The sequence below is a fragment of the Pezoporus flaviventris genome, unplaced genomic scaffold (assembly GCF_033815535.1).
Source record: "Pezoporus flaviventris isolate CSIRO_AGI_PZ_B2104156 unplaced genomic scaffold, CSIRO_AGI_Pfla_v1 ptg000007l, whole genome shotgun sequence".
Classification (NCBI taxonomy): domain Eukaryota; kingdom Metazoa; phylum Chordata; class Aves; order Psittaciformes; family Psittacidae; genus Pezoporus; species Pezoporus flaviventris.
In genome coordinates, this window is record NW_026892555.1 from 48,680,384 (window position 1) to 48,700,995 (window position 20,612).

The window sequence follows — 20,612 nt, forward strand, 5'->3', positions numbered from 1 at the left end:
GGAGAGTTTTTGAAGCTACTCTCAGAGCTATACTCAAGTAGCTTGTTTAAAGCTAGCTTTGTTTTGTATGCAACATACTGCAATGTCCTGTTATAATACTCACAATGATACTATTCACTTTCTTTTTCTTACCAGAAACTCATGTCTCATTTATTTAACTTAATATAGCTGCGACTACTCCAAAACCAGGCATTTACATCAAAACATTCATAAGAATGCCTAAGTGGCATTTAATTACTGCTGAGGACATATGGGAATTTTAAGTTGTGCTTTCTAATATGCCCTACCAATGACTTGCACAAATGACATTTTCTCCATTACTGGGTTGCCTAACTACCATGATCTTTGAAATTACTGTCAAAAGCACCTAAGCATCTTTGTTCGTCAAAATAATTGTAGATAACTCAATACATTGTCAACTCCTGGTTCAATCTTTCTGCCAGATATTTCAAAGTAATATTGATTCTACGCTTTGTTACTGTGATAAATATGGTATTAGTAAGACTATTCCTGGCTCTCTCATTAAGGATATTTATTCTGGAAAGGTGAGGTATAGTAAAACAGCTCAGTGAAATCAAGGTATAGCCCACGTTACAGAGCTTTGAGTCTTCCAGTTAGCACTCCTTCATGGTAGAAGAATGATCGCTTTGTTCTAACTTTTTTCTTTCAAATGTCCAATCTAGTTTCAAAACTTCAAAACTGTTTGAAACTCTAAGGCTTGTTGTTTGTTGTTATGCGTGTACAAAAGCCAACATTGCCAAGGTATTGATATTTAATGTGATAAATTGTCTGTCTACATACATGGAAACATGCTTGGCTGAAAGTGAAATGTAGGGTTCAATGCATACATACCTTTGTATCCCAGAATGGCTACTGTGATTGTTAACAGGGCACATAAAACATATAATAAGATGATGGAAAACTTCAGTGCCCAGTTATTTTTGCATTTGGTACATTGAGTCCCCTCCTGAATACCTGCAAAATAAGATTTAAAGAATTTTGAAACAACCCAAGAACACATTGCTAGTTTTATCTCCCCATTTCCTCTCCTCTGTTTTCCAAAGAACAAGTAATTTATGTAAGCAGATGATATACAGGTGCCTGTTTCCCTAATCATCCAGGAGAGCCTCCATAGTGGTTAAAGCATCAGCTTAGTCACAATCACTTTAGGTTATTTGCATGTGGAAGAGAAGTCGGTTCTGCTGTAGTGGAAAACCTGTGGCTTTCCTGAGCGACAGGACTATTTTCCAACTGTGGTTACAAGACTATGGTGAACTTTGGAAGCCAACTGTTCATTACTGTCTCCTCTGTCAGGCAGTACACCTCAGCAGCTCTTTCTGATCATTCAGTCTCCCCACTGGGGCAACAGGAGATGGTAAATACTCTGGTAGAAGGAAAATACAGAAACAAAACAGCATTGTGAAACTCTGGTAGGAGTACTGTTCCTGCTTTGCAGCCATTACCACAAACAGTTACCATGTGAACACTTTCTTTCCATAATGAGAGAAACTTTTTTCCTTCTTTTGGGGGGTTTGGAGGATATCCTATTTCCACAGAAAAGAAAGGGTGCTATCCTGGTAAAGCTAGTGGTCCACTTATACCAGCAGAAAAAGCTGGTGAATATCCCCTTGTGATAAAGTGTAAGAAAAAGGGCCTCAAGCTTAGGAGGGAAAACGGGCCTTTATTATTCTGTATTTGAGCTTTTTGCAGAACGGTTTGATATCTTTGAGTCTATTAGGGAAGCAATATTCCTCTTTTCTCTATGTGTTCCTTGGGAACAGCTCGAGAGTGTTGGAAGCATTAAGTTACCAAGAAATTCATCAGAAACACAAATGTGTTAAAAACATGAAAACTGGACCATTATGCTGGAACGAATGGGTGGGATTTACCCCTCCTTCCAGTGTGTGTTAGGCAGGCCAGGATTAATGTAGCTCTCCGTGTCTGTCAGAAAATGCATTTCTTTGATATTTTACTCTATTTGTGTACTATGAGGGGAGTCCCACAGGAAAGCTTTAAGCTCTAATAAATTCTATGTACCAGATTACTTAACTAATCAAAACTTGCTCTGTAGCTTTTTTATGAGTAACTTATATTTCCCCTGAGGCCTAACCCACAGCTGATTTTACTTTTCCCAACTCACGACCTTCTGCAGAGTGGTTTTTTATTTTTCAATTTTAAGAGAAAAGCACAGACCACTTCCCCTGGGTTCACAGAGGACGGGTGACCAACATATCAAGTTAAGTTAACAGCATTTCTGTCTCAAAGAACAGCATTTTCCGGCCACTTCTTTAAGCCCAGGCTACTTGAAGGAGGGATTACTGTGCTGGGGCAACTCAGTAAGAGAATTTATGCGAAGTTTATTTGACAAGGCATTTTCCTCAGTTCCTGCTACATGTACACTAGCTGTGGCTGAGACAGAAATGCGTCTGTCACAGGTCAGCCCATCTTCCACATTATGACATCACATGTTTTTTTCTAAACATTTAATCTGCGACATCATGTTCCGTTGCCATGTGATGAAAGACATGTCATAGATTTGGGTTCCTTGGGGTTTAGGCATAAAATAATTTGGGAACATCTGGGTGCTTGGTTTTTTTTTCAGGCAGAAGAACATTAGGGGAAAATGAGACAAAGACTTGTAAGCATAAACCTCCCAAGAACAGAAATTCCAGAGGTGAAAGGCTTCTCTCCTGCCTGGGTAGGTTGGAAGGAAGGGGCCTGACAGAGACAGGCAGTTGCATAGCCCATTTATTGGTGACTTAGATTTGGAAGGCTGGTAACTCCTGAACTACAAAAGAAAAGGTGAAGTGTCCATAATTCAATAGCCAAGTTTGCTTATGGATCCTGATGTGTGGGCTGGTTTTCTTCGGCTGGTTGACAGGCTCAAGGAGTTTGCTAGTGGGGAAGCTCTGCTGGAAACGGAAAGTACAGTTTTCTAAAGGTTTGCAGTAGGTATTCAAAGACTGAAATTATTTCATAGTGGGAACTCGTGGTGTCTAGAGCACCATTTCACTGCTCTTAGCCAGTACTAATGGGTTCATTGAACCCCTGTGTGCTGAATGCAAGGTTCTTCCTCCAATGGATTTAAAATTCAGATTCCAATCCTGTAAGTCTTTGAACATACCACATACGAAAACTCAGGAGAAGCTTGCGCAAAAAGCACATCACATTCACCTTCTAAATACACAGATAACAGAAAACTTGATCCTCCCTATTTTAATGTTGATGGAAGCAGGACCAGATCCATAACTGAGAAGACTGATAGACTGCAGAGGTACAAAGCACAGAGAAAGGCAGAAATAGAAACAAAACCTTTGACAGCAACTGCACGTAGAAAGTTTCACTTGATTACTGTCTTGCATTAAGCTTACTCATTTTATGACATGACCTGCTTTCTGTCACCGTACTCTGGCTTTCTGTGTAGCGTAATGAGCTGAAACTTCACTGATGTCGCTGGATGTATCGCAGTTCAGCATCTAGCATTATGTATGTTCCAGTGCTTCTTAAGGATCTTGTTTCACTTGTCTCAGTCCTCTCTATCACTGTTTCAATAAAACAGCACTTTGGCTTTTCAGAACTTTTACTTTCAGCATATTTCAATTTGACATCAGAATACCACCCCAACAAAAGCCAGACCCTTCCATCCTTTAACAGTCCAGTGCTGTTGGTATCGATAACATAAACACAGTGTACTAAAGCGATCATACAGGCTAGAGCAATTCCATTAAGCTGGGCTGGAAGTGTGCATTGCATTGCCTGCTGGCGCTTTCTGCCTGTCAGCTTAAAACTGCATCTGACTGACACTGAGTCTCTGCTACCCTCATCTAACATGTCCCAGGTCCAGGGCTGGAGTAAAACGCCAGGGAGCTCTCACACACTCCTTTGTTTTCCTTCACCTAGAGATGGACACAGTAAAGTCTTCCAGAGCTTTTAAATTTACTCTTTATTGCAAATACATAGTTCTTCACTCTGCTGCTAGTTAACACATGACTTTTTAGTTAACTAGACATATAAAAATTACTAAAGACAGGGGTACCTTGAAGGAAAGATTTGGGAGAATCATTCTGATGTCTTTCTGTGCAGTTAAATAATCCAGGTTATAAGCAATGATAAAAGCCAGGAATGCAACCCTGTCTGTATATGGATGAATTACAGTGTAATCAGGGCTCCACAACATCCCCAAGCACCGAGCCTGGCTTCAAATTGCCCTGTTGCTCTTATCCACTACCTTGTTTAAAGACCAAGCCCAAATAAGATTGTTCTAATAAAGGAGGACACATTTAGTCTGTGCTGTGAAGACACTTATTTTTATTGAAGGGTTTTATTGAAGGGTTGCTCTGAAAAGATGTGATAGGCAAAACACTATGGAACAACAGACAGGAGATGATTACAAATGCTCATTGTTATTAAACCCAGCAGGTTGGTATAAAATCATACAGGTTTATCACATTGGAGTCAAACTCCAAGGAGCCCAAGCTTGGGCTTTAATATGACAAAACTTCCCAATTTTACCCACTTTCATGCCTGCTTTCATGGCTTACATAAAATGCAGAGATGTATAACCTCTCATCTAGAAACCTGTAGAGTAAATGTACAGGGAAAGACCCTACATGCTCAATCCATCAATAGAACATATGTAAAAGGTATTCTATCCCCTACAAAAAAAGGATTCTCAGATGAACTCAGCTCTTCTCCACTTGTTATTGTTGCTCTAGTGCTGCACGCTTCTCTGTGTGTCCTGTACACAGGTTTTCGATGTTGGTCTGCTCCCAGACATTTGTCACTGACTTCCAAACCCAGGGAACCAGGGTCACTTCCGCATGATGTTGCATTGCTCACTGCAGATTTGATCAATGTTTAATAAATATCAGATGGGACACAATGTGCCTCGTTTCGCTGGACACATGCTTTTTTCCATTCCTTTCCCTGACTTATTTTAATAAGAGCTCTGTTTTTTCTGTCTCACTGTTGGGAAGACATCTGGCCAAACAGACAGCGACCTAGTACAAAGAGATCCTGCTGGCTCACATGCTTTAGGGACCCCCTTCTCTGCAAACCAAGATGGTCACAAAAAAATATGCAAGTGAGACATCCCCCTGTTACCAGGCTTTGTAGTATTTGTTTTTATAGCATTGCATTCCAGTGACTGAAGACTTTGTTCTCACACAGGGGGTATACATCTGCAGATTCCTTTGGGGCTCCAGATAAGCAGAGGTTTTGCTAGAGGAGGAGCTGGGTTTTTTCAGTTCTTTTTTTTTGTTGCTGTTGTGCCATGTTTTTTAATCAGAGACTAAAAATCTTTGTTTTTGACATGCAGTATAACCACCTTATAATGCCTGACTCTTCAACTATATTACACTTCAGGATCACATCTTTGAACACTCACATATGATATGCACACACTTTCTTTCGCTGAATAATTCTTGTAGAAGTATTTGCCTCTGTGTCGTTTTCTTGGCTCTTGCTACAGAGTGGCCTCAAAATCATAGGTGGCCTCAAAATCATAGGTGGCCTCAAAATCATAGGTGGCCTCATAATATTTCTTCTAGCAGATCAGTTGACAAAGATGCAAGGTTCCCTTCGTAGCCCTGACAAAAAATGTACTGATAAGATGATTGAAGAAATGTAGGGCAGGAAATGAAAATACATACGTTACTTAGGAGGGGTTTTCCCCAGTGTGATTAATTGAAAAGAGATAAGGTCCCTTGAATTTCGGAAAGAAGAGTTCAAGCTTAGTTTGCAGCCTTCCAAAGATACATTTCTCAAAATTTATGTCTTCAAAACTGATGAATAGAAGATCTAATAGTTAGATTTAAACGGGCTGTGCAACCTACATATATCTAGTTGCAACTAGAAACAGTTGGAATCCCTGCCCATGGTAGGTGGGTTGGAATGAATGATCTTCAAGGTCCTTTCCATCCCAAACCATACAGACTTGCAACAAGCTCCCAGTGGGTGCCTGTCTCACTAGCAAAAAATTATTCCATGAAGAATCCATCTCTAGGTTTAAATAACTAAATGACTTGAAAAACCCAGCTGTAAGTACTTAAGTTCAGGCACTTGACTGTAAAATGGTGTGTTTTTACTAATATGTACGATTAACCATTAGGAAAGTAAGTCTGTCTCTTAGGACAGAGAGGATTTTAAAATTCAGGCATATAAGTGTGTATGTATATAACTACATATACACACACATTTATGTTCAAATATATAGAAAACAATGTGTGTGTGTTTGTTTTTCACAGAGAAGCTTTTGTACTGACACAAAACCAGCATATTACATTAGCACTCTCAAATCAAAAGCAGACGCATCTTTGCCCACAATAAACTTTGTATAGCTTTCAGATTACTGGATCCAGCCAGCCACAAAATTCAAAGTGAGACTTTCGTCTTCTCTTCTGTGTGGTGTTAGAGGTTACTAACCCTACCTTTCATGAAAACAATTCCTATGGTCCTCTATGAATGATTTTGTTACAGTCAGCAAAACTGATGATTTGATGGCTCCATATGAGTAACCTACCTCAGAAACCAATCGATCTTTATAATAATTATAAATGGCAAAACCTGAAACTGGTTCATGTTTCTTTAAATTATTATTTTGAGGTAAATAGCTTTCCTTCAGTTTAGAGTATATTCTCACAGCACAAAGGCTGTAACTTGAGCTAAACGTAAGAAGATGCCCCACATTTTTTCTTAACTAATGTGTAAATGTCCATGCTCACTCCAAAGTTGTTGAATGGAGTTAGCATGAGGCTACAGCCATTGAGAAGCATAGCATGGACTGGGGCTCCTCTGAGCAGTGGCCCCTCTAACCCCTCTCCAGATCTGTAACCTATATGGTGTTGGAAAACCCCTCTTGGGAGTAAGTCTGGTGAAAAGAACAAACATCACGGTTAGTGCATGACCAGTCTGCAGGTTGCAGTTGTGAAGTGCCCGGGTTGGGAGGCCCATGCTGCTGTCTTCATTCAAACTGAGCCATTTCTCATGCCACAGCTCCCTCATGGGTGCACATCCATTCCCAGGGCTTTGTGGGGAAGAGCTCTTGACCAGGCAGACCAAGGCCTTTTATTGTATGCTATAAAACAGGGGTGATAACACCTAATTGTATTCACTGCTCCCTCCTTCTTCACTCCTCACTCAGTCTCTTGCCAAGATTTCCTTTCCATTTGGCCCTAGGGAAAACGTGAGTGCCAGCCTCCTTTCCACATCCACAGTCTCCACAAACCCTGTCTCCACAACGGCAACAGTCCTGCTTGCCCATGTGGTGCAGTGCTGGCTTGTGGGCAGGTGGATTGCAACAGCCTGTTTAACTGCACTGTCAGATTTTTACAATGCCATTGGAAAAACATTCTGTCATTTGTCCTGGAATTTACTAGTTTTGCTTCTGGTTTTGTAATCAAATAGGGATAAATGCAAGCTATGTTTGTTTTGAAAAGCTTTCTGGTTATCTATTAGGAAGCAATAAAAGCAGGGAAACTTGACATCTAAGCGGTGGGTATGTACTCACCTAACTTGTGCCAGTTTTCCTGTGCCAGGTGGAAAAGAAGGAAACATGCCAGCAGGACAGAGGCTGAAACAGTGACTGTATTTCAAGTAAACACTGCAAGACACAGAGCTTCTTTCTTCATAAATTAATAAATAAATGGACTAACCCCAAACCGTTCCATCCTCACAGGTTTCTACAGTGTTCTGCAGAACCTGACTGCCTTGTCTCAGAGCTTGTGCTTGTATGAACAACCTCTGGAAAGGAAAAAACACACCTCAAAAGCCTGTTCTGAAAATTTGTGCCTCAAAAGAGCTGTGCAACTCCTGCTGGGGCCAGTGTTGCCAGTTCCTGTGATTTTATCCTGAGCTTCACACTGTGGGATTTCTTTTCCATTCTGGTCCCCCTTTCTTTCCAAGGTCAAGGTCCTTCACCTGGGTTGGGCTAACCACCGGTTTCAATACAGGCTGGGGGATGAAGGGATGGAGAGCAGCCCTGTGGAGAAGAACTCGGGGATACTAGTGGATGAAAAGCTGGACATGGATAAGGCAGCTGTATGTGCTTGCAGCCCAGAAAGCAAAAGATACCCTGGGCTGCATCAAAAGAAGGGAGGAGGATTCTCCCCCTCTGCTCTTGTAAGACCGCACCTGCAGTGCTGTGTCCAGCTCTGGGGCCCCCAACACAAGAGGGACGTGGGGATGTTGGAGTGAGTCCAGAGGAGGGCACGAAGATGCTCTGAGAGCTATAGCAGCTCTGCTATAAAGACAGGCTGAGAGAGCTGGGCTTGTTCAGCCTGGAGAAGAGAAGGATCTGGGGAGTTCTTAGAGCAGCTTCAGTGACTAAAGAGGACTACAAGAAAGAGACAGACCTTTTCGTGCGGCCTGTTGTGACAGGACAAGGGGTAATGGCTTTAAACTAAAACAGTAGATTTAGACTGGACATAAGGAAGACATTTTTTATGATAATGAGGATGGTAAGGCACTGGCACAGGTTGCCCAGGGAGGTGCTAGATGCCCCATCCCTGGAAACACTGACGGTCAGGTTGGATGTGGCTAATGGTAAATCAGGGGGCGCTGGATGTGGCTCTGAGCAGCCTGATCTAGTTGAAGATGTCCCTGCTTATTGCAGCAAGGGGTGTGGACTAGACGACTTTTAAAGGTTGCTTCCAACCCAAATTATTCTATGATTTTATGATTCTTGAAGCTATATAATTACATGAGACTGTCAGTTTGCATTTTAGCCAAACAGCATAGTCCTAGACTGTTAGAAAAAGAAAATGTGGATTTGTTCCTTAAGGTTTAAGGCAGCAGCAGAATTCACCATTCACAGGACTTTAAATAATCCTGCCGCTAAGAAGACACTGTCACCACTGAAAGGGCAATGCTGGGGAAGTGGCTGGCAGAGCTCACCATGTCCCTTGTCCCTTGAAGCTGGAGGGGGCACTTTGTCTCAGGAGTTCAGGGCATTTCAGTGGAAATGGGAAGGGGGGGTTCTTCTCTGGGACACCTTGGAAAAAACCCACTGTTGACGATCCACAGGTTGCAGCCCTCAGCTCTGCATGCAGGGGAGGCCGGGCAAATTCTCCTCCACCACACTGAGTCTGTTGGAGGCAGCGGCCACTTCCTGTAAATCCAAATCCCACATCTGACATAATAAAGAGCCTCAGAGGGCCAACACTATTATCTCTGGAAAGCTTTCAGCCTAAGAAATACTTTATACTATGCAATGTACACAAACCCTTTCATTAAAGAAGGGGAGAACCCTCATTTTCAGCCTGACCATCATCTCTCACTTATTTATATAACCCAGCCAGCATTTTCTCTCCGGCTTTGTTGTTCTTCACAGTAGACCAGAGATTCACAATGAATTGTCAGAAATCCTAATTATACACTTCAACAACCACCCCCATTTAATTATATAGTATTACCAAACAATGTCGTACTGTGATTAAACCCTAAATATCTTAATTGAAAGGATACAAAAAGCCCAACCACAACACAGGCTAAGCAACAACTGATGAGTATTTGAACTGTTTGTTAGGCAAATATTATCAACAGAACTGAAGGACCAGTGTGATAAATGTTAAGGAAAATCATGGATTCGCAACATTTTAAGGTCCAGCCATAGCAATGTGGTAAGAACATCACACCATCAGAGGATCCAACATTCCATAGACTATTAGATTTAAAGACATGTCTAGAGCTTAACTCAAACCAGGACAAAAACCACTAAGTGTTGGTGCTTTTAAATAACTGTCTGGAACAAGAGAGATGTGTCTGTCCTCAGTTACTGAAAACCAAGCAAGGGATCACTCAGTGCATGTCTCTGGAACTAAACCCAAAAACCAAATTAGACTGTTCAGAAGATGAGAGAAATACTAGAACAGTTAAAAGAAGAGAAAAATTATGTATTAACTAAAGACCTGTTCAATGACAGGTAAGACAGCCTTGATACATGACAGCAGAGATCCTCTCTCAAACTGTATCCCAATAGTTTATTAGACTAACTTGCAAGAAGATATATATAGCTAGATCGATAGGGAGATCAAAGCCAAATCTTTCATTTGTACAAGAGTCTCCTAAGACAACCTGAAGATAATCCATGCAATGAGTTAGTTAAAACTAGAGTGAACATAGCATTAGCAAAGTTATAGAAGTGACCTGCTTTAGAGTTACACCAGATGGTGAGTAAAATGCCATTTCTGTCTGGGCCTTCCATTCTGAAATAAACAAGCTTCCTAACAAAACATAAGTACTAATTAAGATGACACAATTTAATGATTAATATACGTGATTTTTAGTCTTAATTCAAACTACATTCAGCTGAACAGAGGAAAAAAGATAAAACCTTTAAAGTGTGTATTTGTTTCCCCATTGTAATACAGTATTCAGGTATGTGACCCTAGTAATGGTATTACATTAACTGGTAACTCTGTGCTTTGTGGATTTTGATGTATGTGTTTTTAAGAGGGCAGCATGATCTCACCCGGGGCTAAGAGTGTGGTAGATGCCAATGCCTCTGGCAGTGACACCTGTACTAAAGAGCAACTTTATTGTGAAGTCATCCAGAGCCAGGTGAAAAACCATTCTCTTCAAAGGAAGTTTTCAACCTTTGTTTTACTAACTTCTGCAGCTTCTAACATTATATTATGGACAATGCTAAAACACTGGATCACTGTTTTGCAGAACAAGAAAAGCTTGCCCTTGCCAAATGAAGACTCCAGCCACACACAATGAGGCAACATTTCTGTATTCACTGCTGCTGCCACAAATGCTATTCCAGCATTTACTGAAATCAGATTTTTTATGTGCCTGCACAAGTCAGATGGGGATACTTGGCAACCATCTGCTCCGTGTAGTTTTCTGTGCAGGTATATACATGCACACATGCACCCCTAACATGGTCAGGCAGGTCATTCATTTAAACATGTTATAAAATCCCATGTATCTCTGAAAAGTGTGAGACACTTTAAAAAATAATGTCCTGTAAGCTAGGAATAACTCTGCCCAACTTCATGTGGGGAAGTTATGAAGGCTGTGATTTGTCACCATTAAAATGCAGATTTACCTGTGTCTACAGGTTTTGTTACATGTTCCAGATGAAATGCTGCAATGACATGCTGACATGAACAGATTTGAAAAAAGTTAATCAGGATTTGATGCCTCAAATTAATATATGGACCTTTAACCACCCTTCACTGGATCTAGTGCAAAGGTTTCCATTTGCCTTCATTAAGAAGTATTCTAATATAAAAATAGTATCTTTTCCAACTCAAAAGTCCATCTGAGGACATTATCTGGAATTTAAAAGACTTATGTACATTGTAAAAGAAGTGGTGAAGGTGCTTCTATTTGTGCTGGGTATTTACTTAGTTCCATAATTACATAGGCCCCTTGTTTGGAGTGTGACCCCAGAAATGAAGATGGCCACAAGGAAGAATGCAGTAGGACTTCACAGAAGAAAGTGGGTGCAAAGAACACAGTATGTATACAGAAGCTTGTTCTACTCATTTAATTATGCTGAGTGCAAATTGCCACTTCTACTAGCCTCTTCCACGATGGTATCAAGATTGCTTGGCTGAGATACCAACACCAGAGAAGAAAGGATCCCCACAGGCACTGCACTGAATGTAGCTCATGGTCACAAGCCCACTGGGTGTAAATTCGTTCCTAATCTCCTGAGGCTAGATGTTCAACTACAAGAGAGAAATTATGTCCAGGTATAAGCACTGCTCCTCTGGAAGTGAAGCCTTACTCCCCTTAGCTGAATTGAGACATGCCATTAAATCTCTTTCAAAGGAGAGGGGCTGGAAGAGCTAGGATGTATTTTTCACCTCACTACCCTTCTAAAACCACTTTCTAAAGGCAAGGCTGTTTCCTCAGATATACTGCAGGCTTGATGGCAGAGACAATAAATCCTGTTTCCATCCTCCAACCAAACTGACATCCTCCAATCCATCTTAGTCTCTGCTTCCTTTTCCTGAATCTTCTGTTTTCAAAATGGATGTTTTCCTCTGTAAAGCTGTAACTCTAGGCTAAAAGGAAGGACTGTGACCCCAAACAGCTACCGTCTCAGTTTTGGCCTTCTATTCTCCCCTTTTCCCTCTTTCCTGTCTTCTCTGTGTCCTGCAGTATCTCCAGCTCCTAAGGTCTGCCCACACCCTGGCTCATACACACCTCATTAGCATCCAATTTCCTGGATATAAAGCAGACTTAGAATGAATTCCTCAGGCAATCAGAAGGCCAATATGCAATGGCTGTACAATGTAAGAAGCAAACAGCCCTGATAAATGGATTTTTTCCACCTAATACTGTCACAATTTCCATGATTTTTCCATGCTTAATATTCACCTGTATCTAAAAAGGATATTTTTTATTCTATATATTACTAGAAGTTTCCTGTGGACAGGTGGTTGATGAACGAAGTTCATGTTTTCCCTCCTAATAAATCAATAAGCAAGTTGCACTGTCTTGACAAACACTGGAAAGTGCTGAATTAAATCTGCTTGTTGCAAGTGAGGAAAAGCTATGCAAGAGGGCAGCCAGAGCACTGCAGTCTCAGACAAGATAAGTAACCAGCCAGTACAACAAACACACTACCTGCCTAAACAGCACCTACCCACTGCTTTCCTAAAAGCAATGCAAAGACTGCGTTACATAGGTGAAAACCCTACTGCAATCATGGAAATATAGAGGTTGACAAATCAGTTAAAACCACAAAACCCTACTGCAATCATGGAAATACAGAGGTTGACAAATCATTTAAAACCACAAACCTGAATCTGCAGGGTGTTGTACACAAAATCTACAAAATCTGTAGCCTTGTAAGAACCTGCCATTTTTTCATTCCTTAGGAGACTCTCATACCTTTTATATACTTTATATGTTAGACCACCCCCTAATAAAGCATTAAACATGTTGCTACAGTTACAAGAGTAATAAGCATACATGCAGTGATAATAATCTTCCTGAAGCATCTCCTCCTTACTATAATCCTCTTCTTGGTAGCTTACAAAATTATGGAAAACTAAGCATTTTTAAAACACTTTCTTAATGGAGCCAGGGAATTTTAAAGTCTCTGGCTCCAGAGCAGCACAAAGGGGAGCGAGTTGCCACGAGGCCAGGATCTCCTGGGATTCCACATCTGCAGACAGAGGACTCCAGCCTTACCAGGCGTTTCAGGCTCATTGATACAGTCTTACCAGGTGATTGAGGTTGACAGTGAGAGGCTTAAATTGTACGAAATGCTTTTCTTATCCAGAAAATGAAATAAAAAATTAGAAGTATTCAATATAAAATTTATGTGCTTTAATTGAGAGAAAATTCCAAGTACTACAGGACGTTTTTATTAGGAAGCAGAAGAAAAAAAAAAAAAAAAGACTGAAACAAATCTGAGGTCAATATTTAACTTCTGGGTCAATACATCTTGCTTTTTCACTCCCAAAGAAGTCCATATCTGCTGTTATTTATGCCATACTCTGCAGCTGCTCTTTTGAACTCCAACAGAGAAATACATCACACCCTTGACCCAAAGTCTTTCAACCTAAGTATGAAGACATGATAATTTATTTGCTCAGTGCAAGAGTCAAATGTTTTCAGCACTAACTGCACTAAACACTCTTGCTCCTTATCACATTTTTGGTTACAGAAGTGCAACCTCTCTGGCTTCCACAGTTACATGCAATTTTAATCAGTGCAGGTGAGCTGGAAAATGTCTTTTATTCCATGTCAAGCTAAAAGAACAGAACAGGTGAAGCAGCCAAACTGGGAGCTCAGTGGAGAGTTTGGATTAAAAAAGTTAACACATAGCACTATAAGCTATTTAAGGATAATCCAATGAACTACTAAATAACTCTTCTTTGTGTCTTCAGAGTCCACAGGCATTGAGTCTGTACTGCTCTAAGATTTATAAATAATAGGCTGAAAACTAATTTTCATGTATTAAGAGTAAAAATACTTTCTGCTTCTCAGCAGTTTTATTTGACTAAGAACATATATGTATTGGCTGGTTCCTTGTATGCCAGATTTCAGCTCTGTATGATTTTTTCCATGGTTGAACTGTATACTACTGAAAAGCAGAGCTGGAAATGTTGAAAATCAAAAGCTATAGCTAAAGGCACACATCACAAACAGGACCACGAAAAAGAGAGCTTTCAGTGCAAGGATAACCTTCTTTTTTAATGAAAGATGAATTCTATTTGTTAAGCTTACTTCAGATATCACCTCCTCCTTTGACTGAATCTTACTCAAGCCTCCACAAGGAAGAAATGTTTGGACACAGAGGTGTAAAATTTTCACTTAATAGACTAATGGCTTTCACTATTTTCCATGCTCCTCTTCTTGTTCTGCACTTCTTGCCTGATCCACAAAGAAAGACGACATCCTGTTTGCTCATTTGAAGAATGCATTACTCTATTTAAATAGCTTAGATAAACTTCCTTTAATGATGTGAAAACAAAACCTTCTAAAAATGTTTCTAAGGTGAATTAATGGATTCAGCTCCTTCATATCCTATCATATGCACACTATATTTTACTGGTGAGATAGATGTTTGTACAATTTCAAGATGAACTGTGTTGAGCAGTTGAGCACATGACCCTAAAATAGATTAAAGTTCTAGACAAATGTTCTGGTAGCTCTTGTGTCAAGAGAAGAGAGAGGATATGCCCAGCAAAAAATGTTGCACTCCTATAGAAATTGTAAGGGCAGTATAATTTATTATGCAGGTTCTCTTCTCTTCCACTCCTTGTTTTGCTGAGAGCTTTGCTGAAGGAAAATCAGAGGCACTTACAGAAATTTCCTCTATGTCCTCTGCCAAGGTGCATGAGCAAACTCAGGTCAAAATTTTGCTGTACATGGGCAGAAGCCAGAGGACAGAAGAGCACTTCATTTTTAATCATTATTTCATTAGTTACTCAACTGCTTAGCTGCTCCATAATATTTTGTGTTGTCTGAAAATGGCATCCAGCTTTGTGGGAGATCCTTCTTTGGCCTCTCTCAGCCATGAACACAAACCTTAAAGGGTTTCCAAAAGAACACAAAACTTAATGCATAAATAATGATGAATACAGGGCAGCTATTCAAGGAAGCTGAATCACAGAATAAACTGGAACCACATACAGAAAGTATCAACATAGCTAAGTATATGGTGGGAACAAAAAGCATAAACCCTCTGTGCTGTGCTTGGAGAGCAGTGGATCCAAAAGGGGTAACAGGGGTGAAATGACAAGAAGACTATGAAAGAGTTCCCACCATGATGTTAGAGCCAAAAGGGCAGATCCAGCTTCCTGGCTTGCTGCAATATGCTGGGGCAGTTGGACAGGTCTTGAGCATTGTGGTATTGATGAACACCTAGCTTGACACAGGGAGCCCAAAAGCCCAACCCACTGCTCTGGTTTTCCAGCCTTCTCATGCTGGGGACAATACTTGGAGCCTGGACAGCCTCAGTCAAGTTCAACAGCTCAGGGCCAGGCTGATCATGCAAAGACTAAGACTCCTTGGGCTGGTGACCAAGGGCAGTTCCTGGTGTGGTCAGGAGCCTCGGGGGGCTACTGGCTCCAAGGTAGCATGTATGTGAGGGAGCTGCTATTGAGCTACCCATCCTCAAGTCCATAGCGGGGAGGCTGCAAGTCTTACCAGATGTTTCCCCCACTACAAGTCTTACCAGAGGATTGGGGATTACGGTGAGAGTCTTCAATTGAACCAAATGCTTTTCTCACTCAGAAGAAAACATTAAAAAAATAGACAAACAGAAGACTTGGCTGCAGACCCTGGGAGCTTTACTGGAACACTGGCACTAAAAGGCACTTTTATGAAGAGGCAGAACGAGTAACGTACACCCTACACTACAAGCTGGGAGGTAGAAAGATGCCTCTTGGAAATGAAGCAAACATTCAAGCAGTGGGGGTGATTACAACTGGAACAAATTACAATCACAGGGGATTCCCTGTATTTTAATGTCTTTAGATCAAGCCTCACTCCTCATTTAAAAGATATGCTTTAGCCAAAAACAAAGTCATTGGATTTTGTACAGGAGTTACTGGATATAATTGTACCGCCTATCACACACAAGAGTTCAGAGTAGTCAAGCACTTTGGCTCTAATCCCTAAAAATGGAAATATGTGTGTCTCTGCTTTGGCCTGCTGCACAGAAAATATATGTCTTTAGGGGAAATCAACGGTGATGACAAGGTTTCTCACTGCCCTGAGGGGGATGTGCCTTTTGGATCCAGCTGAGCTCAGAATTAAATCAGGGAGTGAACAGATAACCCTCCCAGATGTTTTATGGCTCTGGATGGAGACAGCAGATGATAAGGGTCAGTGTAGCTCTGTATGCTGGGACATGAGAGTTGGTTGTTTTTTTTCTAAATAAAGCCTGTAGTAAGTCTGTGTTCAAGAAACAAAAAGAGTGATTCAAAAGGAACAAAGGCTGGAGGCTAATTAAAAGCCTGTTTCTACTAATACAATGGGAAAAACTGCTCAGGGACAGTTCATTACGTTGAATCACGGTCCTGTAAGAGTGCCAGAAAATGCTAAGAGCTTTGGTGAGCTGTCTTCAGTCCTGCTTATTAAGCATGACCACTGAGAAATCACTCTGTTGCTTTCCCTAAGAGTGGGCACCATCTCCAGTGTTCGGGTATCCACCTGGAGAGATGACAGCCAAGGTGAGTGCATGTCTCTTACCTAGGGGCAAAAGGACACATTTCTCATCTCTGCCTTTCTTTTTTCATTCCCTTTAAATGAACATACAGAATCAAAGTCCTAAAGCTGGCTCTTTCAGTCTGCAGGGCCTTCTCTGAAGAGAGCTGCCCACCAGATTCTGAAGGGAAGCTCCTTTTAGTCAAAGTGTAACTTTTACCTTGAAGAGTACAGAAAACGTATGGAAAAGTATGAGAGGAGAACAACATTTCTATCAATTAATACAGACTGGGAAAATACAATAGTGCTAAACCACATGTACCATGACTACACAAATCAATGAAAGATTGCCGATAATGCTAGTGACCACTAAGAGGAAGTGTATGTAAAGTAAGGATTTAGGACCAGGATGTGAAACAGGTGGTGTTCTCTAGGGAACAGGAAAAGGCTAACTTTGACAGGCCTGTAGAAGCTATTTACTGAAGTACTGAGTAATATGGAGTTCACTTGACATTCACATAAAACTGCTGAGATTCAGCTGGTTCCTTCACTCTCTACTCTGAGCATACTTTCTGTTGTATTTGCACCCCCTACTTATGGCCATACAATTAAATGCTGCATTTCAGGATAATTTGGTTACAACCAAAAAAGTATAGTGACTGATAAAATATATCAAATACTGAAAGATTGCTAGGAGTACTCAACAACCGTGCATGAAGGCTTAAGCATTCAAACCTGTTTTCTTGTAAACCTTCCCTTACCTGAATCTCTTGGGAAGTTTCCCTGTAACTTGCAAGATGAGAAAAAGAGATGGGTTTTTTGTCATTTTTTCAAAGCTTAACAAATAATCGGTGCAGCAGCCTTTTACAGACAAGAAACCTGCCTCCCTCTGAGCTGTAACTTGAATCATTCACCACACTAATCACAGCTGGGGGTGGCTGCACTCTGCTTCCAGCCACGACTTTGTGGCTCTGGGAGAAGAGTTAAGGATGCTTTCAGGAATCTACAGCATGGGAGTGATGCTGTTATTCAAGGGAAACAGTCACTACAGATAGTGTTGCCACCTACACTTCAGGGCAACACGATCCAGAGGTGTTCACATTCAGGCTGAGTTTTTCTGTAGCCTTTAGTCTATTACTGCTTTTTCACCTTTTCATCTAGTAGGCAGCAAAATGTGCAAGGCTGAGTGCCCAGACATACCATAATATCCAGTCTGACACCTATTAGCAGATAAAATGTCATTGTAGTACTGCGGGTGCTTTTTAATTAGCAGTGTTGCATTTCAACAAGGATGCTTAATGTGTTGCAAAAAGAAATATTGAGGGCCTGTGTCTTCGTAAGTCGTCTGAATAGTACCTGGCAACCTTACAAAGTTAAAAACATTGCTGTGAATTTTCATTAAGGCTCACTGTTTGCATTCAGTGCCAGCTCCCACTGGCTCACTCCATCTTCAAGATAAGTCGCAGATTAATCTATTTTACTTTCTTGCAGCAGTGAGGCCAAGTTATCTCTGTAATTGCTCCAGTGGTGCCTCACAGAATTAATGTCATCAAACAGATGAAACTCCAGATTTTGGTGTTCTGGTTGCTGCCTTTTCTCTGCTTTTCAGCTCTTTTTCAATAAAAAGAAGAGAACCCATCCTTTAGTTGTGTGGGACAACTACCAAAGACACTACTGCTAAATCTATATTTTTACTTTGCTTGATCAAGACTCTCTTTGGTGAATGTGCATTATTTAAACAGACTGAATTTGCTTAACAGCTATTAAGGACTGAAATTCATCTCTAAAACATTATTACCATGAATCAAGGTAATTCTCTGTAGTGTAAATTCACATTATAAATCAAGTCTGGTATTCATATCGCCATGCAGATGTGCCAACTCACTTGCAGCTGTAGGCACTCAGAAATTGGCAGAATCTGTCTCTAAATATGCAATTGTTTGATGACACAATTAATGTGTTACGACTTTCAAATGAACAGATTATTTAAAGATGTTTCCTAATACAGAGTTTCAGGATAACTAGCACAGAACAGTACTGCTGATAAAAATTAGGAGAAAGTGGAAATTAGTGGGTTTTTCTAGTTCTGCCCTCACTGCAGTTTTTCAGATATATCTGCCTCTTACATGCTGGTCAGCAGAGCAAGCATTTCTTCAGTATGGACACACCATTCAGCTCCATGCGGAATACGAAAAAGAGATGCTCTTGCGCCACAAGAATGTAAAGCACTTCCAGGTTCAGGGGAGTTGCTAAATAAACAGCCTACGTTTCAAAATTACCTGCCAACTCCTATTGAAATTGGGACCATTCATCAAAGAAACACTTTAACATTAAATACATGAGTAGGAGGTAAACTGAAGTTGCTCTTTGGTGGTTCAGACCTTTTGAAATATGGTCTATTTTTACTATTTAGCAAGTGCCTCCATAGCCAAGGTCCCTGTTTTGAAGACTCTGGATTAAACCCACTTCCTCACTTATTTCTGTCAATCAAAAAGTGACTGAAGTTCCTGATTTTGGCAGAGCAGACAGAGAGAAGCATAAGCTCTAGAAAAATAACTCTACATGTTTGGAACAAACACCCAATTCATCAGAAAAAAAAATATAATTCAGCAACCATGGAAGAGAAAACAGAATTATTTTTTCCTATATTTTGGATATTTTTACAACAGATAAGTCTATGTTAACAAAATTTAGCAATTTAACTCAATTTTCAACCATAAGATAAGCCACATTCACTAGTTCTACACTATTCTATACATTTTCTATATGTACATATTTGTCCTTTAAATACAGACTGCCGGTCATGCTGTCCGCCTTAAATACCACAGAACAAAATCTGACTCCCAGGAGGTAGTAGTTTGAAATATCTGGTCCCTGTACTGCTGAGATACTCCAAGCAAAGTCATAATAACAGTTTTTCCATGGAACTTGTTGCCTTCCTGAGCAAACTTTTCCTCTGAACCAAATTCTCAACTCTCGTATCAGTGCAAGTCCAGGATAACTCCGGTATAGTAGCTTCAGATCTAAACTGGTACAGGTGACAACAGAACAGCACCTGATGCATTTAGAATATTACTTTTTGAAAGAAACTTCAGAAGCCATGTCCAAAACCTCTGTCTTCGCTGTTTTAAGATATTCTGTGGGATATCCAAAGGACTTCAAAAGAAGGGTCATCAATTCAGAACAAAAACTGTGTTTGAAGTCAGCTTATATCTTCCCAGGACCAAACCTTCCTGTAGTTCCTTTGTTCCCTGTCAAGGCAGTGCTTCCAGGAACACCCTCAGAAACTCTGAAATGTGGGCTGTAAGGAATAATATCATTATTTATGATAATTTATGAGATTATTTATGAGAAATTAATGCAGAGTAGAGTCTCTCTGCAAGATCATGGTGCATGTTTGTAATGTCTCCTGTACCTAAAATACCTTCCTCCTTTATGAAGAAGAGAAAAATCTAAAGGTTTACCAAACACTTTTAACAAGTGACGTGTATTCAGAATGCCGCATAATTAGCATTTAGACAAGTGAGTACTTACGAAAGTGTAAGGCTGAAGAATAACGTGATCCCAGCTCACATGCCTCCATCCTGACCTAGCTTCCCTGATTCTCCAGTCCCCGGCCTCTCTTCTAATTTAGCTAGTCAATTCGGCAGATACCAGAGATATAAGAACCTGGCTGGGATAAATTAGCCCTTTGAAAATTAGACTTTGAATTTTAGCCAGATGAGGTAAAAACTGAATGACTCACATGTGGTGCAGTAACTCACTGTTATCTTCATCTTCTTCACACAACCCTATCTCCCTCTCATAAACACTCTGAGAGCTTTGCAGGTCTCTTTGACACTTTACCTGCAGTACCAATCACACAACTAATTTCCCCTGTTTGAACATACACACAGCTAGATACCACACTCCGTTTCTGTTGGTATCCTGTCTGCCTGTGCAGGATGTTTCTCACCTGCTCAGCAATTCCAGCCTTCCCTTTGATAGCTGGA

General features: G+C 40.6%; 1 protein-coding gene across 1 annotated transcript in view; it reads right to left on the reverse strand.

Moving 5' to 3' along the window:
• Positions 1-20,612, reverse strand: part of COLEC12 (collectin subfamily member 12) — a 98,945-nt gene that overhangs the window by 17,385 nt on the left and 60,948 nt on the right. Inside the window, exon 3 of the mRNA XM_061448703.1 lies at positions 853-975. Within this exon, the coding sequence (XP_061304687.1) occupies positions 853-975 (123 nt within the window). The remainder of the gene's footprint in view (positions 1-852; positions 976-20,612) is intronic.